General features: G+C 48.2%; 1 protein-coding gene across 2 annotated transcripts; it reads left to right on the forward strand.

Moving 5' to 3' along the window:
* The first annotated feature begins 4,175 nt into the window (after positions 1-4,175).
* On the forward strand, positions 4,176-18,990 carry Fcmr (Fc mu receptor). Of its 2 annotated transcripts, XM_070041628.1 has the most exons (8): positions 4,177-4,342; positions 9,747-10,079; positions 10,905-11,036; positions 11,904-12,114; positions 12,780-12,916; positions 13,275-13,442; positions 13,961-14,022; positions 17,122-18,990. In XM_070041628.1, exons 1-8 carry the CDS (start codon positions 4,306-4,308, stop codon positions 17,296-17,298), a joined length of 1,257 nt encoding a protein of 418 aa, XP_069897729.1. In that variant the 5' UTR covers positions 4,177-4,305; the 3' UTR covers positions 17,299-18,990. The 2 variants fall into 2 exon arrangements, with proteins under 2 accessions (XP_069897731.1, XP_069897729.1); XM_070041630.1 differs by lacking the exon at positions 10,905-11,036 and having other exon boundaries at positions 4,176-4,342.
* Positions 18,991-19,060: the final 70 nt, after the last annotated feature.

Consider the following 19,060-nt stretch of genomic DNA (forward strand, 5'->3'; position numbering starts at 1 on the left):
CAGAAGATTGGCAGAGCACTAAAACCTGCATGTGATGTATACCAGGCTGACTTGAAGGGTTTGTGCTATAAAATCCTTATGAGGCTTTCTGAAACAAACAAACAAACCAGCACACGTCAACAGGGCCTGTGGTAGTTCCCTGTAGGGTGAATGTGTCCGTGATAGGATCAAGTGTGCTTTCCTTATTGAGGATCAGGAAATCGCTGAGAAAACATTAAGGCACAAGCCCAGAGTCATAAACTAAATAAAAATATAAACTTTTATTTGTCTCACGTGGACAAAGTCTATGAGAACTGGATAGCACTGAGAGAAAATAAAGATTTATTTTTTAGGAAATGCAAGAGATTTTTGCATAATAAAATGTCAAATAAAAAAAAGCATCCATTACTTAACCTTGAACTTCATATGTTTCTGGGGTACTGTCTAAAATCAAGAAGCACTTAATTAAAACCAAAGGTAGTCACATAAACAATGTATTCATATAGGGTTATCAACTAGGAGCTAGTTAAATGATAACTTAAGGTTTGGAGTAGTTAATATAAAAATCTCTGTGTGGGGGAGAGTGATTAGATAAGACCCTCTGTCCATTAAGCTCATTGTAGGTGCTGGCACTAAGCCATGCCATATGCTGTAAGGAATATCCCAGCTGTCTCCCACTGGTAGCTTGCTCCCCCCTCTGTATCCCTAGACCCTTCCTCAGGGCCTGTGTTTGGACACTTCTCTGCAGGAGAGAGTCCCCCTCTCATCTTCCATCTGGCCTGCAGTGACCTTGTCTTCTAGCCAGGCCTCAAGGATAATTCTTCAGGTACAGACACTTTCCAACCTTCTCTTGCTGGGACTCTGACTTTAGTTCTTGAGTCTCACTTCCCCTCTCCTGTCTGGTCCACCAACTACAGTACTCTTCAATTACCTAGCCCCAGCTCGGAACAGAGAGAGCCTTGGGTTTCCCTCCAGGCAGCAGAGGCCACGAGGAAAGTTAATTTACTTCTTCTCTCTGATGGGGATGCAGCTGTAGCTTCTAGAATTCTAGACAAGGAGGTTCTTCTGGTGGGCCATTACTCATGGGAGAACCACCTGAGCTTGGAGGCCTTCTGTGTTGTAAAAGCCCAGAAGATGGCTCTTCAGAGCCTGGCCATGGGAAAGGCCATGATAGAATAACAGTACTGCGGTACTGCAGAACAGGGTTCAGTCACTTATACCCCAGCGACAGGGGTAAATCACTCTTACTACGTTCCAGGCTGGGTGCGAAGCCTGTGTGAGGTTTGTCTCATGCATCCTCACGGGCATCTTAGGAGAAATGCTGTAACACACAGCCTGTTGCACAGCGTAATGAGGAGGAGGCCATTAAGGAAAACAGTGAACGAATTCACCTGCAGGGCTCTGGGCACCGCCCACTGCAGCTGCTATTATTTATTTCCTCCGGCTGCCTGTCATCTAGCTGGGAATGTTCTCCACTCAGCTCCTCCCTATGGGCCTCCAGAACATATGTATTGGGTCAGCTGAATCCTTGGGCCTTTGTGCACTTCTGTCTGCCTTGCTCCTGGGAAACAGAAGGATCAGGGATGGGGGCAGACTATGCGTCAAAACAGAGGTCAAACTCACACAGGAAATAGAGAAGAGAGTAGGTACTGTCCACAACACCCTTTAGCCAGGGGTCTGTCTTCCCTAGGCCCAACTTCTGAGACCTTTTGGGGCCAGGATCTCAAAGTGGAGACTTAAGCAGGCTGAGGTCTGGGAGTTCCCATTCCTTCAATTACTTCTTGACTGTGCAAGAACGCCTTCCTACTTCTAGCTCTGAGCCTCATGAGATTTTTTTTAAGGGTCTTTCTGGGGCTGCACATGTCCAAAGCTTTCTGACCCATTCTCATAGGCACCTAATCCATCTTGGAGCAGCCATTCATATACACCACACAACCATGAGTCACAGTCCAACACAACATTCACACAACACACACTGCACACACACACATTAATAGCCACACATCACACAATACATGTCCCATACACAGCCATACCACACACCACACTACATATACTGCATACACACCTACACACAGGGTCCACTCACCTATCACATGGTCTATGCACACACACCCCCATACTTATGTTTGCACCTTTCTCTCACACCCATTGTCACTCCCATCACCTTCATCATTGGTACCCCAATTGTCACAAAGGTAATAGCTCTTCAGCCATGCAAATGGGAAGTGGCCGGTTATATGCAGGCTTCCCTCTGAGTAGGGCAAGGTAGGTCTGATCCTAATAAACCCCCCTGGCAGCCAGAGGCTGCAGGGGCCAGCTTCTGACATCTCGGCCCATTTGCTGGCTGCAGGGCATCACCAGGAAGCTGCTCTGAGCATGAAGGGGTGGGGCTGCTGGCCCACCCCCGCACTCACTTCCTCTGCACCTGTGCCACTCCCCACACACTCTGCATCCACCACACAGCTTGTTTTGTGTCTTGGAGAGCATGTGATACAATCTGCTGTGTGTGTGGGCGAGTGGGAAGTGGTGAACACACACCCCAGAGCAGCCGTATGCAAACAGCTGGGATCCTCCATGGCCACAAGAGGCCGCAGTGCCTGGTGGGGGAGCCCGGTGAACCCACTGCCTGGAGTGGAAAATCTGCTCCTTTACCTTCAAGGGCCTGCAAAACACTTCCACAGCCGTGGTGTCTGCTGGTGTCATAATAGCTGTGTGAGACAGGACAGGGACTACCTCCATGTTATCCATGAGAAATCTGAGGCTCAGTAAAGTTTGTCTGAAGCTAGAAAGTGCCAAGAACTCAGGGCTTCTGATTTGAGTCCTAATCTCCCACCATGATACCTTATGACCTCCACATCTCCCCACCCCCCCCTCTCGTCAATGGACCTACCCCGGGGCTCTTGAAGGGAAAGCTGTTGTGACTTATGTCAGAGTTGCTGTATGACTTGTCACCCTCTCCTCCTGGCCTTGTTTCTGTGGTCACTGATCAGTGGTTTGTGCTTCAGTAAGAAGGAAGCAGCACCTCATGGATGCCGCTGGGGGCACGTGACAGCGGAGGGATGGCTCAGGCACTGGACAAGCTGCAGGTGAGACCCCAGGAATGACGTTCTGTGTGAAGAAATGCACCCGGGGTCCTTTGATCTCATCTTCACTGAGGCACAGAGAAAAGTGGATACACTGCATCAAGTCAATGGTGAGCAGCCCCACACCATAGACACTGGACAGCGCTGGACAGGGTGATGACGCACAAGGACCACAGCCAGCATCTTCTGATTTCTGGCCCAAGCTTCTGCCCACACAGCCTTCCAGGGATGAGGAGGGTTGGTGATGAGTATCTTTGGCTCTGAAGACAGGGATAGCATAAATAACTCCAGGTCAGGAGTCAAGCAAGATACCTAAAGTTTGTACATCCAGTCCTGAAAAAAGTGCTACCGTCGCATGTGCCACCGTCACATGTTTTCTCTTGTATGGGGAAGCTAAATCTGAAATACACCTAGACATGATAAATCGAACAGGACTGTAGGCATCCACACACAATGAGACCAAAGGAGGATACTCTTAAGGGAGAACACAGGCACAATGCCTACGTGCCTCTGATCATGTAAAATAATATTATCAACATGAATTCCAGGAAATGGAAGAAAGGGTTTTTTTTTTCCCTTTGTTAGTCTTTCCTTTTGGTTAGTCTTTCCTTATTTATTCATTTCTCTGTCCTTGGAAGAGTAAGGGGGCATAGAAATGGAGGGATAAATGGTGAATAAATGCAGCTGTGCTACTCACTGGACACTGTTGAAAAGGAACTATCAGACTGGTGGGTGGAGATGGGAGGGAAAAACTAGGAGAGAGCGAGAGAACCAGTGACACTGTCCAAAAAGAAAAGCACTCCTGACTTTACAGAACTGTAACCTGGCTTACATAACTGTAACCCTTCTGTATAACACCTGTAGAATACAAATAAACAAACAAACAAACAAACAAATGTTCCAAGGCAAAGAAATTCACAATTCACCGGCAAGGAACCAGATCCCGCGGTGGTTGTACACAGTCTTGAGAGCTTCCTAGAGGCTCTTTGAACCCTGGTGACCCATCGCGCAGCCTGTTTTCTCAACCCCTCACTTCCGCTGTGGTTTGTCCTTTTCCTTTTTAGTCGCAGCGTAGCTAGGGAACATGATGGGTTGTCGTTTCCTCATTTTTACGCTTTTGCCCCCTCAAGAGGGTCAGAATCTCTTTCAAGCTCACCATTGCGCAAGGCTCCTGGGTGGAGAGCGGGTATCCGGCCCCCTCCAGGAGCTCTTGGGTGGCACCTGACTCTGGCAAAGAACCATGGACTTCTGGCTTTGGTCCCTTTACTTCCTGCCAGGTAAGTGCTTTGGGAAAACACTTCAGGTTTCTTAAAGGATTGAAATGACCATAGGGATTCGATTGCTGGGTACCTCCACCTTGGATGTGTCTAGACAGATCCAGGTGCAAATTAGTATATAAGGCAGGAGAAGGATGAAGGCTCCAGACAGCCTTGAAGGCCTCCCCCCCTAGTGTCCAGGGGTCCCCTCTCCACTCCAGACACTGTTAAGTTTATCCCTCAAGGGCATTCTCCTGGATACCTTCTTTGCCTACTAATATGGGTCCCTAAAGGAGGCGTCTCTAAAATTGTATTCCTATCTCTACTTTCTCTTACGTTCGATCTCTTTTCACACTTGAAATTCCAGCGTTTAGCTGGATGAAGACCCTTCTACTCCATCTACCAGCTTGAATCGGTTTTCTGATTCCATAATTCATATCAAAACCTCCACTTCAGCTTCCCTAGAACTTCTGAAGCACAGCCATCCTAATACCTTGCCCCAAGCTTCTCACTGGTCCCCATGCAAGGCCGCTATTCCGTCTGGCTTTCGTAGCTCTCACATCAGCCACAAAGTTACAGAATGGTTTTTTCCTACCTCTGCCCTTTCATCTCCATAAAGACTTTGCTTCAATCAGTGGCCGATTCCTGTGTCTTCTAGATCCATATTTACCATGCAATAGCGGATGGAGAAAAGGAAAGAAAACACACTCATCCCTCAACTCTCGTTCCCACTTCTTTCAAGGTAGCGGGTATGCAGCTCCTAATTAATCTTGACTCAGGATTGCCGCTGTGGAAATGTCAATGGCACCCACTGTTTACGAATTAAATACACTTACAGTAACCTCCCTCTACCAAACAGGACTCTCCCTTGAACTAACGCTAACATTCCTACCACCATGCCCTTGCTCGGGCTGTTCCTGCTGCCAGAAACATCCTTTATCTCACCTTCACTATCATGGATTTCGAAGACCACCTTAAATACCATTTCTTCTCATAGACATTTCTGAGCGCCAATAACTGACCACGTTTATTCACACTGTAGCTAAGTGTGAGTTTATATTCTTCGCTTTATTACATGATAAATTCCTCAAGGGTCAACAGATTCCTCATCCATACTTTATAATGTCTTGAATATGGAAGAAACTCAAATATTTATTGTATTTAAAAAAAAAAAAAAAGACTGAAGTGCTTGGAAAGGCCAAAGGTATGGAATTTAAATGCACTTACCAGAGACTCTGGGAAGTAGAGAGACAGAGGGACACACAGGTACAACAGTTGGTCAGCTAAACATGGGCCTCAGAAAGAGACCCTGCTCCAGGCCCCGGCCTTGTCTAGCCAGACCCAACCCCCTGGGTAAAGAGTACACAGGTCCAGGATGGAGTGTCTGCCCCAAGCTTACACTAATTTCCCCCCTGCTAGAACTGGAATTCCTTCAATGACTGTACAAGCTCCTATTCTGGGTCTTTCTCCTGAGGCTGACACCTGGCCGATTAATGTGGCCACAGGTATCTATCCGGGAAGGAGGTAGTAGTGGGAGGGCTGTACATTCAGACTAGGGTGTCTACTATGTCTACACCAGGACCCTTTCAATGTAAGCAAGAGCCAGGGATGGAGAGGGACCACAGGATGGGGACAGGAAATTTGGGGCTATTTTCCCTTGCATGGTCACATTATAAAGTGGACATCCACTTTATAATATTTTGCTAAGATGGGGAGAAATGAAATATTTTATTCAACAGTTTATTATAATGATTAACTATTCAGACAGGTGGTATTTGGACCTTGATTTGTATTACCGCCCTGGATCCTACTAATGTAGGAGTGGACCTGTCCCTGGAGCCCAGCCAGTAGACACTCACAATGCCTGGGCCCCAGTGAGGAGTGCTACCATAAAGCAAGTGATACAGGAGTAGTAGTATAGGATGTGGGCTTGCAAATCGCTTAGTACCTTCACCTTAACAACAATAATACCTATACTTAGTGTTGTGACTCAGTATATGTGCACACACACGTGCACACACACACGCGCACACACACAAACACACCCCATACACTTAGGATGCATTTTTGGTTCATTAATATGAGGGTACGTGTGGATGAATGGTAGTTCTGTTTTCTGAGATGAAAAGAGTATCTGAAAGAACAGGATTGGAAAGAGGAATCTTGAATTCTCTTGTGGCTGTTGTGGTAGCCTCTTAGATAGTCAAGCAGAGTGGACATGGAGTGGTGTCAGAGGGAAGGCAGGAGCTAGGAATGTGACATGAATGGAAGGAAATAGACACTTAGGTGAAATCTAGATACCATCGTCACCAAGAGCCACTGGGCCTTTGGCTATAGTTTAGGAAAACTATAGAATATTTTCCACAACCCTAACATGTATTTACATCCCATTATACATGAAGAGAAAGAGCATGTGTGTGCGTGAGCACATGTGTGATAGTCCTGGTGCTTGAACACAGGGCCTGGGCACTGTCCTTGAGTTTTTTTGCCCAAGGCTAGCACTCTATCACTTGAGCTAGAACTTGACTTCTGTCTTTTTGGGAGGGATGGGGGTTAATTATTGGAGATAAGAGCAATACACATTTTCTTGCCTAGGCTAGCTTTGAACTGTGATCTTCAGATCTCAGCCTCCTGAGGAGCTAGAATTACAAGTGTGAGCCACCAGTGCCTGGCAAGAGAGAGTTTATTATTATTTTTTTTAAATCGGTCATGGGGCTTGAACTCTGGGCCCGGGCACTGTCCCCGAGCTCTTCAGCTCAAGGTGAATGCTCTATCACTTGAGCCACAGCGCCACAAGAGAGAGTTTTTAAACCACATAGCTCCTCACCTCTACCATCGCTACTGAAACTTCGAATCTCCATTTTTGTTAATTTTTTTTTTTTACTTTGTTGTGAAGATGCTGCATGGAGGGGTTACAGTTACATGAGTAAGGCAATGACTACATTTCTTGTCTATTACCCCTTCCCACTATCCCTTCCCTCCAGTCTCCATTTTTAAATGTAGTAATACAGGATGGAAGAAGTAGACAGGGAACCCTGGGATGTTCCTTTAAAATATAGGGGGCTAAGATCAGAGGGATTGTGGTTCAAAACGTTTATGAGCCTCTTATCTCCAAGTAACCAGCAAAAAGCCAGATGTGGAAGTATGGCTCGAGGGATAGAGTGCCAACCTTGAATGAAAAAGTCAAGAGAGAGATCAAGGTCCTGAGTTCAAACCCCAGTATAGGCAACACAGAAACAATGCAGATACCTAGCCCCTGTCTAAAAACCCAATCACCATGCATATGTGATAGCACCAAAGGCGCAGTGAGTTCTCCTACGTGGCTTAGGTCATTTTATAATTCTAAACTAAGGGGTTTTATCTACTTGTCTCTCTTGGAAATCTGCTTTTCTAAGTCTTGGGTGTAGGTTTACAGCTCATGCACATCAAAGCGAGTTGATGCTTTTTTCCTGAAAGCAGGCGGTTTTCACATTGCCAGCTGGTGCTTTCTGGTCAACAAGAGCTCAGCGTGCCCAGATTTCCTTGGGCTTCATCTGTTCAGTGTATATACCATGAGACTTCATAGGCAATGGCCCCATCTCTTCTCTGTCTTGTTCCATTGTGTAACATCCTGTTCCTGAGCCTCCCCTCCCTACCCTCACTTCTGGCTGGGTTAGCATCATTCAAAAACACTCATGCATTTCCACCCTTGGTGCTGAGGTGCTCAGCTCAGTGCTCAGCTTCCCATGTAGATATGGGTGCACTGGGTGACTCACCCCCTTCCCCCACACTCCTGATTAGATCTGGGACATCGGCTGAGTCCTCATGAGCAGGTCGCCCTTCCATCACCACATTACTGCTGTGATTGTGCCTGGACTTTCTATCTGGGCCCTCTCCATCTGGTTCTACATTAATATCAGCTACACTTGAGGAACTCAGGATCTCCTGTAGGTACCCACTTTCTAGCCCCTTCCTACCCTCGCATACCTCTATCTCTCCTCCATGATTATTTCTACCTCTTTATCCTGTCTGTATCCTTCCCTCCTCATCCAGAAAACTCCAGCTTTGCCACTTGCTGACCCTTTTCTTGACTCTCATTTGACTAGACTTGGGCCTATTCTGAGCACACGGTTTGGATACATCTACTCTTTGTAGACATCCTACGCCCATCCACATGCTCTGTTCTCTCTTGCCTTCCCACTTTTATGGAGACTTTTTTCTTGCCATTTAGACCCCTCTTCACTCCAGTCCTCTAACCTTACTCCAACACACAAACGCTTTACTCCAAACACCTTCTTCCTAGAAATACACAAACACTTTGAGAACGACTTAGCTGACATTTAATCAGCCCAGCCTTTACCCTCTTCTGTACCAGTCAAACTGCATTCATCTGCCTTTCTCTTACCCAATAAACTTTTGGATGGTAGGGATTTTTAATACACAGCTCTTACTCTTCTCCAACACACATATGATATGTTCACACACACACCCACATACATGTGCACTCAGATTCATACATGCCCTTAATTTCCTTCCTATGAGTTCCTTACCTCAGGGATGAGCATGGCGCCTCTTGATCACTCTTCCTGCCCATTCCTTCAGGTCACAGCTCGCACAGCACCTCTTCCAGAAAGCCTCCCTTCAACTTCTCATCCCCCCTCAGCAACCTGGATCAGGTGCCCCTGCTTGTCCTCCCAAGAAACCTGGTGCCTGTCCCCATTATTACACCATGCCAGGGTATCTGTCTGTTCATATCATCGCCAGATGATTCATGCACACATGAAAGGCTTTCCATACCTACTTGTTGAATGTCTGAAAGACAGAGAATTGGTGTAAGGAACCATTGGCTGGCTAAGACTGAGCAAAGCAAAACTGAAAAGGACAGTTTGCTGCAGTATAACTCTACCACACCTCCCAGTACCAACCTGAAATGACTTGCAGGGTATATACCATTGTAGGGGGCTGGGGTTACTCAAATATGAGTTCTCCTTTGGTGGTGCAGGTGTAGTTTTGACTACATTCTCAGAGGGAAGGTGTCTCAATCCTTGCATATTTAGTAATGAGGCTGGATCTTGGGACAAGAGGGAAATAGGGTAAAGGCTGGGAAATAGGATTGGGATGGGTATAGAGCTGGCCTGAGAAGAAGTTAAGGATGAGGCCAAGATAGAAATCACCATCGTGCCAGGGCTAAGGGCTGGCTGGCAGTAGGCTGATGAGGTGGATGGGACTGGATCTGAAGATGAGTGTGAAGCTGGGTTGGGGCCTAGGTTGGAGAGATAACTCAGAGTATGGAAGTGGCTGGGTTGGAATATAGATGTGGATGGGCCTCTTCTTGTATCAACACTCTCTCTCTCTCTCTCTCTCTCTCTCTCTCTCTCTCTCTCTCTCTCTCTCTCTCTCTCTCTCTCTCTCTCTCTCTCTCTCTCTCTCTCTCTCTCCTTTGCAGTCTCTGGGGCTCTGAGGATCCTCCCGGAAGTACAGCTGGATGGAGAGCTGGGCGGATCCATTATCATCAAGTGCCCAATGCCTGACATTCACATGAGGACGTACCTGTGCCGGCAGATGACCAAGTCTAGTGCTTGTGTTACGGTGGTGTCCAACACATTCATCAGGAAGGAATACTGGGACCGAATCACTCTAAAGCCATGCTCAGACAAGAATCTCTTCCTGGTAGCGATAATGAAGTTGACCGAAAGTGACAGCGGAATCTATGCCTGTGGGGTGGGCAAGTACACAGACTTGGGAAAGACCCAGAAAGTCATCTTGAATGTACACAATGGTAGGTGCCCCAGCTGCATGATTGCTCAGGCCACCCGGGAAATGTTTTCATCTAACTGCAATAGTCCCTGGGCTGTTATGCTATCATCATGCTAGCCAGTCAGCAACAACTAGGATTTCTGAAGCTAAACTTCACCTCTGGGCCATGAAACTTTCTATCCAACAGTGGATGGAAGGAGAAGGACAGGTGTGTCTATGTGTTAGACCATCCTGCCCATGGCTTGAGGAGAAAGGAAGGCATGAGGCTGAGGAGAGGCTCTCAAACTGGAGAAAACTTAAAGAAGGGACATCATTGTCCTGTGAGAAATACTAGAAATGAATATAAAGGACACGCATTTATACAGCCACATTTTAAAACCATGTTTATCATTGTTTATAATATTAGAAGTGAATATAAAGGACACACATTTATCCAGCCACATTTTAAAACCACATTTATCATTGTTTATAATATTAGAAGTGAATATAAAGGACACGCATTTATCCAGCCACATTTTAAAACCATGTTTATCATTGTTTATAAACCACAACTGCTATTATTTCTCTTGAATCATGCCTTTATCTTCCTCTTCAGGGGCTACATACCCAGCATAATGCTGCAGTTGACAGTCCCAATTATCTCTGATGATTTTGAAAGAAATGTTGGTTAAGTTAAAGAGAATATTTCCTTCCGAGAAGCCCCAAGCCCATTTCATTTTCTGCTCATCCTCAGTTCCTCACTGCCATCTACCCTGGCTCAGTCAGCATCAATTAATAGCCTCCAGCCCTTCCCCAGGCCTCCTCCATTACCCCCAGACTACCACCAAATTTCTCTTGCCTCCAATAGCCTATGAGCCATTCTTGGAAGAGGAGCCGATATCCGGGCCTCCAGAATGGTTTCACAGATACCTGCACATGCAGATGCCCAAGTGGCTCCAAATGGTCACACAAACCAGTTCTTCTGAATTCATCGCCGCAGGTCAGTTTACCAAAACAGTAGTGGGAAAGGTGGGGCTGGGGAAGGATGCTGTGACGTTGTGAAAAATGGAGGACGGACAAGTCCATCTAGTAGAGCAAAACTGTGTCTCACACGTGTATTTCCAAAGCCTACTCTTCCTTGCAGCCAAGAAACTGAGCCCTAGTTGTAGAACTTACACACCACCACCACCAGGTGGCACCACACATAATGAAGTCTGTGTTCCATTCACAAAACCTAGATCCTTTTTGAATGACTGCCCAAACCAAGATTGTACAGAGGTTTTCCTACAAATCATCATGCTTCCTTCTACCTACAAGGGTACCTGATGTCCACCAGTGATTTTTTTTTACCAACTCTCTTTTGTAATTTAAGAATGAATCTCATACTAATAGTAACTTCATATTTCAGAATCATTTTCCAATTTTAAATACAGTTTGACGCACACCGTTTTCATCACATCTTCACACATATCCTATGTGAAAGATACACTAGTAGAGTATTACTACACCCTTTTAGGTGCTAGAATAAGGTAAGTGGGGAGGTCATGGAGCCATAGTGGTGACCGACAGGAAGGGGTTGGGAGAATAGATAAGTACACACACATAGCAGTAGGAGTGTGGGACTAGAACTATAAACAGAGGAGGGTCAGTTTTCTCCCTGGGAAGTTAGTGAAGGTTTCCCAAGGAAGTGGTATTGATCTACACCGATTCAGTGTAGATGATACGCTGGGGAGACACGTGGGCCATGAGAACTTCAAGAGCAAAGGTAGCCTGGGCAAAAGGAAAGAGCTTCTTAAAGACTCTGGAGACTAGAGAACATTGTATGAATGGAAAATTGGTGTTTTTTATTTCCTACCACCTCCTGCAGTTACCACCCCAGCTCAAAGGATGGAGAGTGCCCCAGCCCACCATTCTTCCCCCGGCACTCCAGTAACTCACTATCCTGGAGTTTCCAGAACATCTTCCGTAGCCACTGCCAAGCCTCCAACTCTCCTGACAACCACTACCTCAAAAACTCCCACTCAGGAGGGGCTATTCGGGCACCAAGTGACCAGCTACAACTACCACACCAGGCAGAGGTAAGAGCCTCCACCAGCCAGGATAGGCTAGAACCCAGGCAAAACAAGATAGAGTTAAGAGATTCCCAGAGGCCATCCATCAATGTCCACTGTTGGCCACCCTTCTTGGCACTGTCACCAGAAGGCTGCTGCAAAATATACTATAAATGTATCACATTAATTCAGTCCTATTAACAAAAATACACTGGCCAACACTCCAAACATTGACCTTGTAGAATGAAATGAGACCTCTCTCAATCACTCAGGCTCATTTAAATCTGTTTTGATGGAGGACTAAATGGCGTTAAGGACAGCCACTAAGCCATTGAGTTGTGTGCTTTTTTTAATTGCTTTCATTTTAGCAAATATAAACACGTTAGGGAGGAAAAGGACCTCACACATTTGTGACCTATAAATGGGGAAACTGAGACCATGAGAAACTAAGTAGCTTCAAATGAACCCAGGACACCTGATTCCTAGTTTGGGTAGGGGTTTTACTACAGTGTTTACAGCCAGTAAAAGACTATGTGATAAGAACTGGAACCCAAGACTCTTGTCTCTTTGGAGGAAATGAGGGAAAATTCTTTTAACAAAAGGACACGTCTGTCAGTCATCTCCACCCAAAGAAGAGTGCTTCTGTATACCCATCTTCCTTGCTTACCCTCTTCCTCCCCTCCCCTGACTAGATCCTTCTACCACTACGATGGCTCAAGCTCGGGGAGCTTGGACCAAGGGTTTCACATCCTGGTACCCACTTTCCTGGGCCTTCTCCTGTTGGCCCTTCTGTGGCTGGTGATTAAAAGAGCCGTTCAAAGGAGGAAAGGTGAGCCGCTGAGCTGGGGCCTGGGTGGGGGAGCTGCACTCCCAATACCCAGCATATATGGACCGGGCTTGGACCCCAGAGGGCCTCAGGCCGGTTACCTCGAGCGTCCCTGGGATGCAGGGAAGGTGGGGGGGGGGGGTCAGTGCCGAGGGGCCGGAGGTGGGGACGGGCGGGCGGGACGGGACGGGCGGGCGGGCGGGGCAGCCCCGGGCCTCCCCGCTCTGCACACCCCGCAGGCCTGCCTGCCCGGGAAGGGGCGCAGCCTTTCTCTGGGGCGGGGGCGGCAGGTGGCCGCTGGGCTGCGGGGCCACTTTTTCTTCTTCCTTCCTTCCTTGCTTTCCCCGTGGCGGCCGAGCAGCCCTCTCCAAGCAGGTCCGCCGGCTGGCGCGGAGGGGGCGCGTCTCGGAATCGGTCCAGCCGCCGCGGGCTCCGGGGGCGCCGCGGGCTCCCGGGGCGCAGAGGCCGCGCTGCCAGAACAACGTGTACAGCGCCTGCCCGTGGCGCGCCCGGGGCCCGGACCCCGCGGGTAAGCGGGCGCGGGTGGAGGGAGACAGGGGGGAACGAGCGGCAGACCCCGCGGGGACGCCGGGCCGGAGCCCCGCACTCCAGCTCCCGGGTCTTCCCAGGGCTTCCCGCAGGGGCGGGCTGGGGCGTGGCGGAGCTCTGGCCACGCCCCCATCTCAGCTCCGGGGCGGGGTATGGAGGTGGGTCTGACGGTCTGGCCACGCCCCTATCTCAGCCCCGGGGCAGGGTGGGGGAGCGTGGGACTGACGGTCTGGCCACGCCCCCATCCCAGCCCCGGGACGGGGTATGGGGGTGGGACTGACGGTCTGGCCACGCCCTCACCTCAGCCCCGGGGTGGGGTAGGGGAGCACGGGAATGATCCCAGCCCTGGGGTGGGGGGTTGGGAGAAAGGGCCCCACGCTTTGGCCAGACCCTCACTTCAGCCCTGGGGCTAGGAGGGGCGGGGCTTATGTTCTGGCCACGCCCCTAGCATGGGGAGGGGTACTGTCTCGCCACGCCCTCACCTCCCCCTCCCCCTAGGAGAACAGGATACAGCTCTTTCCGGTCCCGGAGCCTCGGCGCCACCCCAGGGTCCAGCGCAGGTAAGCCGCAGGTTTGCTCCACCAGCCATCGGGCAGCCACCTGCGTGGACCTGAGTGCAGTTAGTCTGGCTGAGCCTTCTCCCAGCATTTGGGCCCCGCGTGGGGCGCACATTAGGTCCTTTTCCTCCTTCGGTGGTTGGTGTTCAGACTCTGGCATCCCAGCAATTGTGGTAGCCTTGGTTTTCCTGGCTTGTTGGCCATGCATTTCTCAAGGGATAACTAGGTGTCAGATGCCCACAGTTTGGTAGAGAATAGAGGTGGTAACTGATGTGAGCCCGATTAAATTTCTGGAAGGTTCTAAAAGGAGTGGAATCTACCTGGACAGTTTCTCCTTAAAAGGAGGAAGAATTTTCTAGAATTTTCATTTCTCTAATGAAAAAAAGTAATTTACCTATCACTGGGGAGAGTAGGCTGGACTTGCACAGTGATTTTTCTGAGACCTGGTCAACAGGTGAGGAGGCGAGGAGGACTGGTAAGGAGGACTCAGAAACCTAGAAATGGGTAGAACAGAACTCCAGCTGCCATCGCTTTAGAAGCCTTTAAACTAGTCATCCATTTTCCCAAATTAAGAAAACATTTGCATTCTCTGAAGTATCTTGTCATTAAAATACTTCTAAAAAAGATTTCTGAGGGCTGGGAAGGTGGCTCAGTGGTAGAGCACTTGCCTTGCATGCATGAGGCCCTGGGTTTGATTCCCAGCACCACATAAGCAGGAAACAAAAAAAAAAGCCAGAAGTGGCGCTGAGGCTCAAGTGGTAGAGTGTTAGCCTTGAGCTAAAGAGCTGAGGGACAGCGCCCAGGCCTAGAGTTCAGGCCCACGACCGGACCCCCCCCCAAAAAAAATAATAAAATCTAAAAAAAAAGATTTCTGAAAGTCAAAAGGATGTACAAGGAGGTTAGTTTTACATGTCCTTCTAAGCGTCCAGCGCTTCTTGACCAGAGACATCATAATCAAAAAAAGGAATAAAACTGTAAGAAGAGTAAATGCACACTTTAATTAGTATAGATTAAGCTAATGCAGCAGGAAGGAAAGCACAGAGCTCAGGAAACAGAGAGCAAGTTTACTCTCAGGGGCAGAGAGGGGGCAAGAAGTTGTGGCCAGAGCCATGTGGTTATCCAGAGATTTGTTACTCTACCATCCTGCGGGGTCTTGCCTTGTGTACTACCATCCATAACGCAGTCACGGGCACCAAGTCCATATCCCTGCCCACAAGGAGGAAGACAAAGCTGCTTCTTTCAGACCATGTCCTTGAAGTTTGACAGATCACCTCCATGGCACTCCATGGTGCATTGCGACCTCTACCTTCAAGGGAGACTAAATTAGGAGCTCTGACTGACAAGCCTGTGCCTTACTGAAAAGAGACAACCATACACAGCTCTGCTCTGTTGCGGTCCTTTCCAGACTCTTGAGCTTGCTCCACCCACCCACCTATGCTGGAGAAAGCTTCCCAAAGCTTAGCAATGGCCAGGCTGGTGTTATCTATTCTACACAGCCACCTGCCTTTCCCTCCAAAGCCACCTATGACTGCTCAGACTTTCTCCTGCCTGGGCTGTACCTGGAGGAAGCATATCCTGTCTCCCTCCTGGAGACCCTCGTTTCCACTACGAGGGACAAACAACTTGACAGAACAAGTTTACAACAAGGTGCCTATGCCTACTGGCTAGTCATATATGTTTCAGAGGGAGTAGTTTTTTTAATGCCATTAAATTCAAGCCCTGGGTGCTGTCCTTGAGCTTTTTTGCTTCCTAATACTTGAGCTACAACTCCACTTATGACTTTCTTGCCCGATTTAGCATCCAACTCAGTCTCCTGAGTAGCTAGGCTACAAGCCACCAGTGCCCAATGAATGTCTCAAATGATGGCATTGGGAGAGTATTTGTATGTGTGTGTGTGTGTGTGTATGTGTGTGTGTGTGTCCTATGTACACGTGCACCCATGTGTACACATGCACTGGAGCTTGAACTCTGGGCCTCAAGCTATTACTTGGCTTTCTTACTCAAGACTGGTGCTCTACCACTTAAGCCACACTTCCACATCAGCTTTTTTGCTGGTTAATTAGAAATAAAAGTCTAATGGACCTTGTCTTGAGTGGCTTGGAAGGCCGATCCTCAGGTCTCAGCCCCCTTGAGTAGCTAGGATTACTGGCAAGAGCCACCAGCACTCAGCTGAGAGATTTTTTGTTTTTGTTTTTTGCTAGTTGTGGGGCCTGAACTCTGGGCCTGGGCACTGTCCCTCAGCTCTTCAGCTCAAGGCTAGCGCTCTACCACTTGAGCCATAGCACCACTTCTGGCTTTTTCTGCTTATGTGGTGCTGAGGAATTGAACCCAGGGCCTCATGCATGAAAGGCAAGCGCTCTACCACTGAGCCACCTTCCCAGCCCCAAGGGAGATGGCTACTGCTGCTGCTTCCATCTTTCACAAAGTACAAAATGTAAAAGTTCCTTTTAGTGATCACTTACTAAGGTCCACTGGATTTCTAGTTCTTAGTACATGTGTTTAAAACATGATCGCAATCCCTACTGTGGGATTCTGGGATGGTATTACAATAACTATGAACTAACCATCCTGGGCGTAGATGGTCCTGAAGTTTCTGTCTAGGGATGAGAAACCACAGCCCCTATGTGATCTGCAGTCCCCCGCCTCTTCACTGCCCAGCCTCAGGGTAGAATGCCTTGTTGTGCCATATTATGCCAAAGCCTTTCCCAGCCCTGATGAAGGTCCAAACAAGAGTGACTCACTCTACCAATGAATAACTCCCCAAAGAAGATGCATAGTTACTCCACGAGTCACAGCATCTCGTCCCCAGGGGATACTGCTCTACATCTGGTCTCCTTCAGACCAGACATGACCACAGGATTTCAGTCTGAGCCCCACTGAGGCATTTCCTGCCTACATTAGGTCAAAGTGTCTTCCAGTTATCTGGAGGTGAGACACCACTCTGAAAATCCCCAGGATTGGCCCACTTGGTGAAGTGTCTTTGCTTTCTAAAACTCAGCAACCATGCCCATACCTCCCCCCATTCCCTGCTGTGAAGACCCCTCTGGAGAGAGACTTAAAATCATCTACCCAGTTTCAGTGATGCTTCTTGGTTATCCCCAGGTATCTGAGGCTCCCAGGCTCCTTGCCCAACCGTGGAAAGCCAGCTGTGAATATGTGAGCTTGTGCCACAAGCCTGCTGTCGAGATGGTGGACACTGATTCAGACGACTATGTCAATATTGCCAACCTGACTCACCTTCCCGGCTGTTCCCTCGGGCCCATACCTTGGTGCCAATGAGGCTTATCTGCCTGTCCATGTCCAATACCTGTTCCATCTTTTTCTAGAGTCCTCAGCACCTCCCAGGGCCCAACTCAGCTCTCATCCATGGACCTGTGCCTTGGCGTGGCCCTGCCTTCAGCCAGCCTTACATACCTTTACAACCTCGTGTTCATCAGTTGGGCATGCAGATCATTTGTGCCAGTGCTGTCTGCTTCCTTTCCATACCATCAAACGGGCTGTGGGATTTTTTATCTTTAGCCCTGACTTTGCCTAGCATCAGGCTGGACACTAGGCACAGCTGCTGCCTCAAAGCCCTTCCCAGGTCTGGTCTCACACAAACAACAGGCCATTGGATGGAATGGTGAAGATGTTCCCAGAGCTAGGAAGGAGCCTGGTGTGTAAACATGTCATGGATGGTCTTTGTCCCAATCCAGAGGCTGGCATTTGCTCAGGAGCTCCTCCTGAATTTCAATCCTATAGTAAGGCAATTTATCTTTTTTTTTGGGGGGGGGAAGGGGAGTCCGGTCATGGGGCCTGAACTCTGGGCCTGGGCGATGTCCCTCAGCTCTTCAGCTCAAGGCTAGTGCTCTACCACTTGAGCCACAGCACCACTTCCGGCTTTTTTCTTTTTGCTTATGTGGTGCTGAGGAATCGAACCCAGGGCCTCAGGCATGCAAGGCAAGCACTCTACCACTTAGCCACCTTCCCAGCCCCAAGGCAATTTATCTTGACATAATGATACAGTAAATTTTTAGAACTTACCTTGTTAAGGATACAGATAGGCAAACATGCATGTCTGAATCTTCCTTAGGTCTCCTCCACTTGCTACAGAATTTACCCTGACTCCAACATTTCCCCTCTTATCCTTCTTACACATTTAACAATGTTTTACACATTTAGCAATGCTAGTTGTGCATTTTTATCTTAACTTTGGCCAAATTTACTCAACCCAAATGATAATCTCTATCTGCTTTTAGAAGTATACCAGTTCCAGACAAGAGAGAGTGAGGTGGGGAGAGAAAGCCAAGCAGCATGTGTCTTCTAGAGGCAGGGGGCTCTTCAGGAGCACATCCATATCAGAAGCAGAGGCATCCTACCTTCAACATATACTCTTCTCTCTGAAGTTTGTGAAGCAAGATCATAGTCGGACATTATCTTTGGATTGATGACAACTACAAAGTACAGCCAGAGCTTAGGGCTAGAGAAGGCTTCCTCTTACTGCTGGCCTTTCCAGATATACAGCCCAGTCTCCCTGGGCACTCATTCAGAAGTAGCAAAGAAAAGCTCCCAGACCTAAATTGAACTGCAAAATAAATGTCCTCTCAGATTGAACAGTACACCCAGGGACATGGTCACCGTCAGCAATGCTTGCTTGACACTGTCACCTGAGAAAAGCAAAATGGCTACCATGAGGAAAGAAGGGTACCCAAGGAGAAGAGCCAGCAGGGGCTGAGGGGGGATGGGCTGAAAGTGTGGACAGGACATGAAAGTTTTAGTGACACTGCTTTTGTGCTAAGCATTTTAAATGCATGTTATCTTCTAACACTCACTTTTCAAACCTTTGCCCCTGATTCCTACCCCAGTGCTCTGTCCCTGCAGATAGATCATTTCCATGCACTCAAGTTCCATCTCATACCCCAGCCTCCCTCCTTACTCATCAATAATCCACAGGCAAGCAGAAATCCACTTTATTAAATATTTTGCCGAGTACCCATTCACCCCAGACTGTTGTGGGAATCGTGGAAGGTGAAAGGGGAACAGGGTCATGGCAATCTACTGC

The sequence above is a fragment of the Dipodomys merriami genome, unplaced genomic scaffold (genome assembly GCF_024711535.1).
Source record: "Dipodomys merriami isolate MVZ:Mamm:240054 unplaced genomic scaffold, mDipMer1.0.p SCAF_31, whole genome shotgun sequence".
NCBI lineage: Eukaryota > Metazoa > Chordata > Mammalia > Rodentia > Heteromyidae > Dipodomys > Dipodomys merriami.

Excerpts from the sequence above, each read along its gene's own strand:
- Fcmr (XM_070041628.1), top strand. The coding sequence starts at position 4,306 with ATGGACTTCTGGCTTTGGTCCCTTTACTTCCTGCCAG. Across the intron at positions 4,343-9,746 it reads GTCCCTTTACTTCCTGCCAG|TCTCTGGGGCTCTGAGGATC; the intron begins GTAAGTGCTTTG and ends TCTCCTTTGCAG. Across the intron at positions 14,023-17,121 it reads CACCCCAGGGTCCAGCGCAG|GTATCTGAGGCTCCCAGGCT; the intron begins GTAAGCCGCAGG and ends GGTTATCCCCAG.